This window comes from Podarcis gaigeae, assembly GCF_964106915.1.
Source record: "Podarcis gaigeae genome assembly, chromosome: 7".
NCBI classification, from domain to species: domain Eukaryota; kingdom Metazoa; phylum Chordata; class Lepidosauria; order Squamata; family Lacertidae; genus Podarcis; species Podarcis gaigeae.
The window spans coordinates 17118297-17131164 of record NC_139683.1 but is presented as its reverse complement, the minus strand read 5'-3'; the positions used below and the strand labels follow the sequence as shown (position 1 = coordinate 17131164).

At 45.8% G+C, this 12868-nt stretch overlaps 2 protein-coding genes across 2 annotated transcripts in view; one reads left to right on the top strand and one right to left on the bottom strand.

Moving 5' to 3' along the window:
- The window catches only part of AARD (alanine and arginine rich domain containing protein), a 571840-nt gene that overhangs the window by 505234 nt on the left and 53738 nt on the right, over nt 1-12868 (top strand). The gene's annotated exons all lie outside the window — the stretch shown is intronic.
- Nucleotides 1-12868, bottom strand: part of EIF3H (eukaryotic translation initiation factor 3 subunit H) — a 70442-nt gene that overhangs the window by 53029 nt on the left and 4545 nt on the right. The window contains exon 2 of the mRNA XM_083749309.1: nt 57-213. Coding sequence (XP_083605435.1) covers nt 57-213 — 157 coding nt within the window. The remainder of the gene's footprint in view (nt 1-56; nt 214-12868) is intronic.

Here is a 12868-nt window from a genome sequence, read left to right as displayed (position 1 = left end):
AGCAGGCATGATAGCCCCAGAGCGAGACTTTAAACATGATTATTGTGAATTGTTACCTTCATCAAAGTCGGCGTCATCCTCTGTATGCTGGGGGAACGGAAAGCAGTTGGTGATTTCGAGCCTGTCTTCCACCACTAGCCCCAGCAGCACACCCTGGACCACTTCATTGCCCTGGCCTTCTTCCTGGTAATGCTTGATGATCTTCAGCACTACCTGAAAATACAGATTCCAAGAGCCTCGTTTAGAACAGATCATTCGGTTCAACTAGCAGGTAGTATCCCAAGAAATACAGGGGACAGAGCCAAACATGAATAATTGAAGCATTCCACTGCCCAAAGTTTGACACCACGTCCAGACAATCTAAATATACTAATAAAATTAAGAAGAATAAGAGCAGGTCCAGGAGATATGAATCAAAGAGACGTTAAGACATCACATGTACTTTGTCCTGCATACTTGCTCAAAACAAGAATAAAGTAGAGGATTTGAAATTTAATTTTTACCTTAGGTAATGGACTTACTCTAATGGAAAAGCAACACAGAAACATAACATGTCAACTACATGGAGATCAGTCCTCACGAGGGTCAAGGAATCTAGCAAAGGTAATCATAGCGAGAGCAGATTTTCTTTTCTGGAAAGCCAACTCAAGAGTCACATATTCTGCTCAAGCTGAACTAATTGCCAAGCGGAAGAGCAGGTTTCATTAAGTATTTTTTTTTTAATGAGGATTAACCTTCTGCTCAAATACCCTGTTAAATGAAACAGGCAATTGGTATGCAACCCTGTCATAGGATGTGCTTGTGCATTCCCATAGAAACGATGTCACTTTCCCAGTCATGGCCACCAATCACTGAAGTAGTCTCTCAATGTTAAGCACTTGCAACTGGCTATTGGCCACTTGCAACCAAGTGAAGATGCCCAGGCGCCAGGATGGCACCTGAAGTCTCCACCGGAGATGCATGGCTGCTGATCCTTGGATCCTGGCTGTTTTCACACACTAGCAACAAATCCTGTAGAATTCTATCCATTATATTTTTATCTGCACGATCAGAATGAATTTCAGGAACCCAAAAGCCATATTGAAAAATACGACTTTCAAGCCATCTGACCCCAAAATGGCAGCTAGGCGTTCTGTTTTGGCAACTGCAATCTTGGTTTAACAAGCCATTTGGCGCCTAGTTTATGTATCTGAGTTTCTAACACTGCTCAAACAGCTAGCAAATACTGGAAACAGAGTTCAGCTCAACGTGAAGAAAACAGCCCCTGTAGCCTGAGAGTCAGAGGTGATGGGTGCCTGCCAGAGTGTTCTCCCAATCTCAAATCCCTAGAACTCTCCTATGAGGTTCATACAATTTCTTATTAATCACCCCAGCCCCTGCACTGGTGGCATGAGTTTTAAATCGGCTATATTACAACTTTCAACTTAAACTGGAACCTTATGCTTGGAATTAATTTGGCAGAGCCATCTAGCCCCCTAAAAAACATTAGGGGCAACACAAATTGATCCTGTTACATGACAAACTGGGAATAGTGAACTTGTCTAGTGAGAAGGATGGCAGCAGGGGGCTCCAACCCACCATTTTCACTCGGATTATTTATTTATTGTTTATGGAATTTCTACAACACCCTTCATCCGAGCATCACAGGGCGATTTACAAGATAAAACCCACAAAAATGCATACCATTGTAACAAACAAAGGCAATAACCTCCGCCCACCCAAGTAGATGTCTGCATAAAGCAGCAGTAGGAACCCTGCGGCCCTCTAGATGTTGTTGACTACAATGTCCATCGTCACCACTGGTTATGCTCGCTGAGAATGATGGAACATGGGGGGTCCAAGATCATCTGACAAGCCACAGGATCACCAACCCTGGCATAAAGGACAATGTGTGAACATACTTGAATCAAATCAGGAGGCAACATGATCCTGGAAGTTAACAGTACTGTACGCATGTCATGAAGAAATGAGTTTTGCTCCCTCTCTCCTAATGCTGTAACTCATGAAGGTTGGAAGATTTAGGACAAAAGAAAGCACTTCTCCGCACTGTGCATAGATCAACAGGAATGAGCTCCCACAAGAGGCAGTCCACCAACTTGGATGGCTTGAAAAGAGGATTAAATAAATCCTTGGAAAGTAAGACTATCAATGGCTACTAGCTTCACTAGTTTGACCTCCACTTTTTGGAGGCAGTCATGCTTCTGAATACCAGTGGCTGGAAACCCCAGGAGGTGAGTGTGATGTGGCGCGCAGGTCCTGTTTGTGGGATTCCCACAGGCATTTGGTTGGCCACTGTGAGAGCAGGATGCTGAACTAGGTGGGCCATTGGGCTGATCCAGCAGGGATATTCTTATGTTCAAGCAGTAGTGTAGCTGTCCCAGAACTGGGTCCATGCCTAGGGACCCTACCACAGCCCCGTTGTTCACGGCTTTTGCAGTGAGACAACCAAGGCTGCTCCACGCAGCCGAACTGGAGAAATGGCCTCTGGCTTGAGCCGTATGCATCACAGCGCCAGCCAATGAGCTGCAGTGGTGGTCCCCACAGAGGCACGAAGCGCACATGGGTGGTGGGAGGAATAGCTAAAAGGGGAAAAGCATCTCCTCTTTGCCTCGCCCCTGCCCAGAGGTTTTTTGCAAGTCCCCACTTGCAAGCTATCTAACATTGCAACATGACAGCGGCAAGACATTTTTACATTCTCCAAGCTGCATCGCTATCAATCACTTTTACGCTCCCTTTGTAAGTGCCTAGGTCTGCAGGAAATAAAGCTATTGAGCTTTGTACCTTTACAACATGTGCTATTAATCTTGTGTAAGCAGCACTGAAGGCTTATTGATCTGTCAAAGAAACCAGGTACGCAGACGGAAGGCCTGGAGCATTCTTTTTTCCTTTAAGGGCATCCGTGTCCTTAACAGGGCACCGCCATGGCCTGTGAGACCGCGAGTCAGTCTGCACTGTGACAAGCACAGGCTCTTACAATCCTTAGGGTGGTTTGACCAAAATGAAGTTTAAGGTTTTGAAAAGCAGTGCCGAAAGCGGCTGATCTAAATGTGGAGTGCCATTGTACCCATTCCACGAGGCAAGTTTATTGCCATGGAAACTGCCGAACAATTCCACTATAGAAACATTTCTGAAACAGGTGCCCTGAGATTCCAATTCTCCAAGCTCCAGAGAATGCAGGCGCTCAATACCGTTACACTGCAACCATCAGGGCACAGTAATAAAATCCAAGAATTTCCTAGCCAAGCTGTTGGTGGTTCTTTCTCCCCTTTCAACCTTAAACAAAACAGGTTCAGAGTTTGCATTGTTAAAAAAACAACAACTTATGGTGGCTTTCTTTAATCAATGTATCACTGTTTAAATTCCGCCTTTCTTCCAAGGAACTCACATTGACAGACATGGTTCTCCCCCTTCAACCCTCCATATTTTATCCTTTCAACAAACATGCGATGTCAATTTAGCTGGGAGATAAGCCTCCCATCCACTCCAGAATATCCCACCACATGTTATCACTGAATATTTCAGGGGACAGTATCTAAAAAGCCAGAATGAGCCTCGTGGCAGAACAAGAATTGCACCTGTTTTCCTTCGTCCCAGTCCAGTACTCTATCCAAGGGGTGGAGACTCTATGGTCCTCCAGATGTTGCTTGACTCCAACTCTTATCAACCTCTGACAGCATAACCAATAATCAGGGATGAGGGGAACTGGAGTCCAAAATCTGGAGGTTCTTCACCCTGCATTATCCACTACACCATACTGGCTGTCCAAAACAGATTACAAAAATACAGTCTCTCTGATAACATATTCTCAAATATGAGAAGATGAGGCTCCTTAAACTTGGGGGGGAGGTTCCTATTTTATTCTCCAAGACTTAGACTCTAAATTTTAGAAACACAATAAAGAAATGAGCATATAGTAAAACCAGACCAATGCTAAGACCAGACCATGTCATTACAGAGGAGGCAGGTTTAGTCGTTGTCTGAGGACTATCCCTGCCTCCGGGTCTGGTCCTGACCGGATGGATACTAGAATCAGCAAGGGATACCCACATGACCTGAAAGTGTTGCTGTGCAATGCCAGGTCAATGATTCATAAGACCACTGCCATCCATGACTTGATCATGGATGGAGGACTTGACCTGGCACGTGTAACAGAGACTTGGTTGGATGAAGCAGTTGGGCCTGTCCTTGCCGCTGCTTGTCCACCAGGTTTCTCTTACGCACAGCAACCCAGGTCATGTGGGCGGGGAGGGGGGGTTGCAGTGATTTTTAGGAAGTAATTAGTTTGCACCAGGCGTCCTATTGGGAAGACACGGTTTTCCGAGTGCATGTTCTGGAAGTTGGGCAATAGGGGCAGTACAGGATTCCTTTTGGTGTACCGACCTCCCCGCTGCACCAAGGATTCCCTGCCCGAGCTGCTTCAGGTCGTGGCGGATGTTCTCCTGGAGACACCTAGCTTGGTTGTCCTAGGGGATTTTAACATCCATGCCGACACGACCTTACAAGGGGCCGCTCGGGACTTCGTGGAAAGCATGGCCTCCATGGGGCTGTCCCTGAATAAGTCTGGCCCAACCCATAGCCGCGGACATGCCTTGGACCTGGTGTTTACCTCTATGGATGTTGGTGATCTGACACTAAGTAAAAACGAAACGAAAGTGCCATGGTCAGATCACTTCCTGGTGCAACTGGACTTCTCTGCGACCCATCCCCGCTGCAGGGAGGTGGGACCGATTCAGATGGTCCGCCCCCACCACTTAATGGATCCAAATGGTTTCCAGAGAGTGGTAGGGGATGCTTTATCCCATGTTGATGGCCTTTCAGCCGATTCCCTGGTGGCCCGCTGGAATGTGGAGTTAACCAGGGCTATTGACTGTTTGGCTCCGAAGCGCCCTCTCCGATTGCATGGAGCCCGGAGAGCCCCGTGGTTTTCCACGGATCTGAGGGCAATGAAACAATCGTTGAGACGGCTAGAGCGCCGGTGGCGGATAACTCATTCCGAATCTGACAGGACACAGGTTAGAGCTCAACGTCGAGCCTACCAAGTGGCGATAGCGACGGCGAAGAAGACTTTCTTCACCGCCTCTATTGCATCTGCAGAAAACAGCAGCAGGAGACTTTTTCAGGTGGTTCACAATTTAGCGGAACCACCTGCAACATCGGGGCCCAGTACGGGCCACATGTTCTCCTGCAATGATTTTGCAAAGTTTTTTGCAGATAAAATCGCTAAGATTCGGAAAGAAGTAGACTCCACCGTGGGAGCAGGGCCGGGGCGGGAGAGTGCTAGAGTCCTGTCTAGTCAAGTTGTGTGGGATCAATTCCAATCTGTTACCTCCGAGGATGTGGACAGGCTGCTTGGACGAGTGAAGCCAACCACCTGTCTCCTGGATCCTTGCCCATCCTGGCTTATAAAAGCTAGCCAGGAAGGACTGGGCGATGGGCTTCGTGGGGTGGTGAATGCTTCCCTCCGTGAAGGAGCCTTCCCAGACCCGCTGAAAGAGGCGGTTATTAAACCGCTTCTTAAAAAAACAACTTTAGATGCGGCCACAATGGCCAATTATCGCCCAGTCTCAAACCTTCCATTCTTGGGCAAGGTGATTGAGCGAGTGGTTGCTGAACAACTCCAGGCACGCCTGGAAGAAGCGGACCATTTGGATCCCTTCCAGTCGGGATTCAGGCCTCATCATGGGACTGAAACTGCCTTGGTCGCACTGGTTGATGATCTCCGGCGGGCTAGGGACAAAGGTGAGAGCTGTTTCCTAGTTCTGCTGGATCTCTCAGCGGCGTTTGATACCATCGACCATGACATCCTTCTGGACCGTCTTGAGGGGCTGGGAGCTGGGGGCACTGTCATACAGTGGTTCCGCTCCTTCCTCCTGGGCCGTGTTCAGAAAGTGGTGGTGGGGGATGAGTGTTCAGACCCCTGGGCTCTCACTTGTGGGGTGCCCCAGGGTTCTGTCCTCTCCCCCATGCTTTTCAACATTTACATGCAGCCTCTGGGAGAGATCATCAGGTAGTTTGGGCTGGGTGTTCATCAGTATGCAGATGATACCCAGCTCTACCTCTCTTTTAAATCAGAACCAGTGAAGGCGGTGAAGGTCCTATGTGAGTGTCTGGAAGCGGTTGGAGGATGGATGGCGGCTAACAGATTGAGGTTGAATCCTGACAAGACAGAAGTACTGTTTTTGGGGGACAGGAGGCGGGCAGGTGTGAAGGATTCCCTGGTCCTGAATGGGGTAACTGTGCCCCTGAAGGACCAGGTGCGCAGCCTGGGAGTTATTTTGGACTCACAGCTGTCCATGGAGGCACAGGTCAAATCTGTATCCAGGGCAGCAGTTTACCAGCTCCATCTGGTACGTAGGCTGAGACCCTATCTGCCTGCAGACTGTCTCGCCAGAGTGGTACATGCTCTGCTTATCTCCCGCTTGGACTACTGCAATGCGCTCTACGTGGGGCTACCTTTGAAGGTGACCCGGAAACTACAACTAATGCAGAATGTGGCAGCTAGACTGGTGACTGGGAGCGGCCGCCGAGACCATATAACACCGGTCTTGAAAGACCTACATTGGCTCCCAGTACGTTTCCGAGCACAATTCAAAGTGTTGGTGCTGACCTTTAAAGCCCTAAACGGCCTCGGTCCAGTATACCTGAAGGAGCGTCTCCTTCCCCATCGTTCTGCCCGGACACTGAGGTCCAGCTCCGAGGGCCTTCTGGTGGTTCCCTCACTGCGAGAGGCCAAGTTACAGGGAACCAGGCAGAGGGCCTTCTCGGTAGTGGTGCCCACCCTGTGGAACGCCCTCCCATCGGATGTCAAAGCGATAAACATCTACCTGACATTCAGAAGACATCTGAAGGCAGCCCTGTTCAGGGAAGTTTTTAATATGTGACATTTTAGTGTATCTTTGATCTTTGTTGGAAGCCGCCCAGAGTGGCTGGGGAAACCCAGCCAGATGGGCGGGGTACAAATAATAAATTATTATTATTATTATTATTATTATTATTATTATTATTATTATTATTATTATAACCAACACTTAGTATACAGCTAAGGAAGACAAACAAGGAGGGACAGAGTCAAATGGGAAACCCAGTAAGTGTTTTTTTTATAAAGGACAGCCAACGTTAAAAGGCTAGGGAAGGTTGAGCCTCGCAAAAATAATTATTTCTCATGTTGCTTCTTGTTTTCCTGTTTGGATCATGACTTTCCCACCAGCTGCTGGAGGAAAAAGGTGAGTTGGGGCAGAAGGAGGAACAACACCTATTGTCACAATGAAAAGTACATTCACAACAGGAATTCTATAAGTGATTGGGATATAGCCTCTTTCTGTACCCAGAAACTATCTCCTGGCAGGGCTACAGCTATGGAAGAGGAGAAACCATACAAATATATGATTTTAAAAAGAGGAGTCCCCAAATGCATGTTTCAGTTAAAGGTGGATCCCTTGACTGAAAACATTGAAGGCTACTGGTCTAGAGGGCTTTAAGCTCTACCAAGAAGTAGGTCAATGAAGCACAAAGTTTCTTAAGAAGCAGGTGTCCATAAACTAAGAGTTCCTGGGTTACCAGCAGTGCCTAGAAATGTAATTCTAGCAGGAAAAGCTTCTACTAAATTCTGCCTGAAGCATAACAAGAAGCTGAAAAAACAGAGGCAGAGTAAGTTTCTTTCAAAACAGAATCAGGCTGCATCCTTTGCCAGGACACAACAGCAGTGTCCTACAACAGGACCATATGCTGCCTTCCTCCCAGTTGGAGGGCATCCATCTTCACAGTCTCATCCTCAAACCAATGGATTCAAACTCTAAGAAAGGAGATTCTGAATAAATATCAGGAAGAGCATTTCTGGCAGTAGAACAGACTTCCTTGAGAGGTTGTGGCTTCTCCTCCATTAGAGGTTTTTAAGTAGAGGTTGAATAAGCTATCTGTCATGGTTCCTGCATTGCAGGGGGTTGGACAATGACAAATGGGGAGTCATTCCACACCCACAATGCCACAATTTTTTCCTACAAGATTAGGGGTTCCAAGGTTGAACCTGTGTCCTCCTTCAGCACTGGATGCCCAACTTTTAAAAAAAAATTTAAAAAACAGTAATATACTGCTTTCCTGAATTATTTGTTTTACACCATTGCAGATACAGTGGTACCTGAGGTTACAGACACCTCAGGTTACAAACACTTCAGGTTACAGACTCCGCTAACCCGGAAGTAATACCTCAGGTTAAGAACTTTACCTCAGGATGAGAACAGAAATCGCGCGCTGGTGGCGTGGCCATTAGCTAAAGTGGTACCTCAGGTTAAGAACGGTTTCAGGTTAAGAACGAACCTCCGGAACGAATGAAGTTCATAATCAGAGGTACCACTGTACTCCAGTTGTTGCCAACACCTGGAACGAGCCTCCACTCACAGAACACGACTTCACATAATAATAATAATAATAATAATAATAATAATAATAATAATAATAATAAATTTATACCCCACCCCTCTGGGCGGCTTCCATAGAAACCAAAAATACAGTAAAATATCACATGTTAAAAACTTCCCTGAACAGGGCTGCCTTAAGATGTCTTCTGAATGTCAGGTAGTTGTTTATCGCTTTGACATCTGCTGGAAGGGCGTTCCACAGGGTGGGTGCCACTACCGAGAAGGCCCTTTGCCTGGTTCCCTGTAGCTTTGCTTCTCGCAATGAGGGAACCGCCAGAAGGCCCTCGGCGCTGGACCTCATTCCTCTCCTTCCCCTGTGACCCTCCAGAGAATAGTTTGGAGGCACATTGTGGGGCAGGAAAGCTGCAGGGAGGAGGAGAAAGGTGAAGTCCTGTTACATGAGCAGCGGTCTGCTTGTGCTACGTTGGGTTCCACCCTTACCTCTAAAAACCAATACCTAATATATTGTCACCCCAGTCATAGCCCTACCTGGCAGCCCATTCTCATCACCCACATATTTAGTACATATGAGCATAGGTCACCTAGTAGATTCGCAGTTATGTCAAGGCATGAACCGGAACCTTCCTAGTCCACACCCTGAGCTGCTATGCTGCATCATCCAAGGGCAGAAAGTGGAAAGTTCTTTCCTACTCAGATTATATCATCAGGCAAGCCTCTGTTTTCTGATGCACTCAAGACACATCAAAATTAAGCTAGGGACAAGGTGACATCCCTGTCTCATACTGTGAGAAGCCTCACTATTTCACAGCATACATGGAATCTTAAACATATCACATAATTTGCTTTTTGGAAACTTTAGAACTGCTATTTCATCTTCAACAGTCTTCTGTTGAGTAACTAAAAATCAGAATTTCAGCTGACAGCTGTACACTGAGATGCGTTCTGCTACCCTACTGAAATACCAGCCTTCAGTTATTATTATTTTTTGCTGTACTCATGAGCTGCTTACTACTGCCATCTGTGCATAAAAGCACTACTCTTCAGGCTTCAGCTCCCAGCAGTCGCATGTGTGAATATTTTGAGATGACAGCCAAGTGCAGCAGCAGTTAACCTCATCATCATTCAACAAGCCATTTTTCACATGGATTTGAGCTGAATTTCTACTGTCATTTTGAATTTAGAGGAAAGAGCCTGCAGGGAGGGGGCCGGGAAGCATTCTACATATAATCTGGCCATCAGAAATGGTTGGAGCGGAAGGCAGAAAGCAAGCGCTGCGACTGATGTCTGAATGATCTATTTTGGTTAGCCTAAATTTAAGCATGCCTTAGCCAATCTCAGAATCTCATCCGCAACACGGCAATTTAAAAAACAAACAAACCCAGAGAGAAAATACAAGTTAGCCATTGGCTATGCCAGTCTATCTTAAAACAGGATTTCAGCCTGAATTCTGAAAGAGCTGTAAAAGCACTATGATTAGATGCACCAAGTCCTCTGAAGTTCATGGTCTGATATAACATGAATAAGCCTTGAATTCACATGCTCCTTCCACCCCCTTCCTCTCATGCTTCAATCTGTTACTTTGGCTTTTGTGCAAACCCTCCAAATCAGGACTGCAAACCATGATCAAACCATGGCTAGGAGGGATCATGCATACCATAATTTGCCTGCTGAAATGCAATGGCAAACTGTGGTCTCTGAAAAAGAAACTTGTGAAGGGTACATCTGGAATACGTCCCACTGACTTCAATGGTGCTTACTTCCAAGTAGTAATATGCAACTAAACTGTAAAATTGAATGGTAAAGAATTTCAGGGGAAAGCCCACAAGCGCAAAGTTCACTAATGCTTGGTGTGACCTAGATGTCACATAAATGAAGATGTAGTAAAGAAAATACCCATCTAGCCTAATGTTCTGGCCATCTTAGTAAGAAGGATGCCTGCAAAATAAGAACAGAAAATGAAGAAGTGGATCTTCCCAGAAAAGGAGTTATTTTACCTTTTCAACTATTGTTCAAGAATTCTTCACAGGATTTTACAAGCTTGAATATTGCTTTTTGAGACACTGCACATCAAGGCACATCCCCAAGAGACACTAAATGAATAGTTGAAGGGAATAATTTTTACATCAAATCAAATGCATGTAATCTTCTAATTACAGAATGAGGGAAGCTGAACTGCTGCTTTTTTCATCACTTGTGAAAACTGCTGAAAATAAAGACCCCTATATCCTGGTCTAAACCAATCCATGCGTGAAATGAGCTACTCTGTGTTCAACCAACTGGCTCCTCTGCCCATCTTTTGAGGAAAAACCCTATCCACACTCCAGCCCAACATCACAAAGAGGCTATAATGTGAGACCAGAAGTGGGTATGGATATGGGAAAGAGATGCCATTGGCATTACATTACATTACATATAGACAACGGAAATCCCTATCCATATTAGACAGTTTAATGTTGTCGTGCATGAAACAAGTGGCTGATGCTACAGATGGTTCTGCACACAGCAAAGGAACTTCCTCAGGAAACTGACAGCTTCAAATATCCCATAAAGTTAAAAATATATTTAAAAAGTTGGTCTGGGTAAGTGGCAAGAGCTATTGTGTACCTCTGGAGTCTGGATCATTTGCTTATACCTGCATTTTAGAAGCAGGGGTCCGTCCCCCCATTTCCCAATGAAGCAATAATTCTACCTAGCCAAGTGATAGGAATCCTCTGGCCCTCCAAATTTTGTCAGATTCCAACTCCCAGTATAATCAATGATCAGGGATGACAGGAGTTGTAGACCTCCACATGTTGCTGGACTCCAGGTTCTCCATCCCTGACTTTCCTCAGTACGTTAGTTGTAGAGAGGACACACCTCCATGTGACCTGACATCACACTATGAAACCTCTGGTAGATGGCAGTTTCCCCCCATTTTTTCTGTTCCCTGTTAGTGTTCTAATTAAGGGTTGTATCCAAGCTTTTACTCAGAGTAGACCCTCTAGATCTCGTCCATTAATTTCAATGGGTCTACTCCAAGAACAAACACCATATTCAACCCAAATGCTTGACTTTTAACCATCACTGATGGGTCACATGACTAAAGGAAGTTTTGACTAGTCAAAAAAGCTAACTCTAGAGTGACTTGTATTTTCACACTGTTTATCTAGATGATATAAATACTGCCCCTTGCATTGGGTGGTTTATAATAAAAGCAAGTAAACAAGAATACATAAAACACCGTCCATTAAAAACGTACAACAAACCACTCAATGACAACTCCTAATTGCACTGCAGGTCACCATACCATACTTTTAGAACTGCAGGCCACTGGCCACTGAAAGAAAAGCATTTGTAGACATAAAAAGAAGCCCAAAATGGCACCCCTACCCAATACCAAGCAACTCTTGAAAGGGGGAGGGGCAGAGTAGTGTCCTTTAGTTGCAAGAACTATATGGTACTTCCCAATTCAGTTGTACTGCCTCCCTCCCACCACATCTCCTATGAGTAACTATAGCCAGTAAGAGAAGCGTGCAAGAGCCCCCAATTCATCTCTGCAGGGTCTCAAAAGCTCCTCCTTCAATCCTTGCAGACCCTGCAACACTCTTACCACTGAATGCCATCTCAAGGCTGATTTGTCATGAAACAAGCGCTAAGCAGGAGAAGACTCTGGCCTTAAGATGGCCCCAGCCTCCGACTTAATTGGGATCAGCTTCTTGTGAGCTTTGCAAGAGGTTGCTTTAGCTCAGCAGAGCCTTTTCCCCCGCTCCTGGAGAAAAGCAGAACATATCTGCTGGTGGCAATGAGAGGATTAGCTGCTAAGAAGAGTGCCTTTTAAGAGAAGTGCATCACCAGCATACCCCACCGTGCTTTGCGGATGTAAGTGGAAACACACATTGTTCACTAAATTTGTAAGTAACAGCCCGACAAACTGGCACCAAGAGACCAAACTCCATCAGCCTTTTCAGCTATGCATATATAATCGCAACACAAGGGACCCATCCGATGAGAGAAGTAATGAGAAGCCCAACTGTTAAAACCACAGCGGCACAGACAAGACGACGAGTTGCCAATTTTCCCTCCAAACAGGAAGCGCTATTGTCAGGCAGAATTCCATCCATGAACCTTGAAGTACGACACGTAGGCCTGATGCTAGCTCACTCTTCAATGGGGCGCTAGCTTAATCATGCCAAATGGTACCAGATGTTGCTCTTTCAAGCTTTTTTGCTGCTGCATGTTTACCAATGGCATCATCCTTTGAGGAGGCGCTGTGCTCTTTGGCATACAGCAATAAGGATGCGGAGACTTTAACCTCCAGATTGAAATGGAGACAAGCCAACGTAGCCTGGCAGATTTCTTCAGTGGTTTGATTGCCTTGCCTGAAATATCCTGGATACTGTCTATCCCAAGCACAACAAATATCCTCCAATGTGCTTGCGTCAAAAGGTTAGTAGCACTTCAGCACAACTCTGATCTGTATCCCCCCCCCCTAAAAAAAATATTGTTTCTTTGCC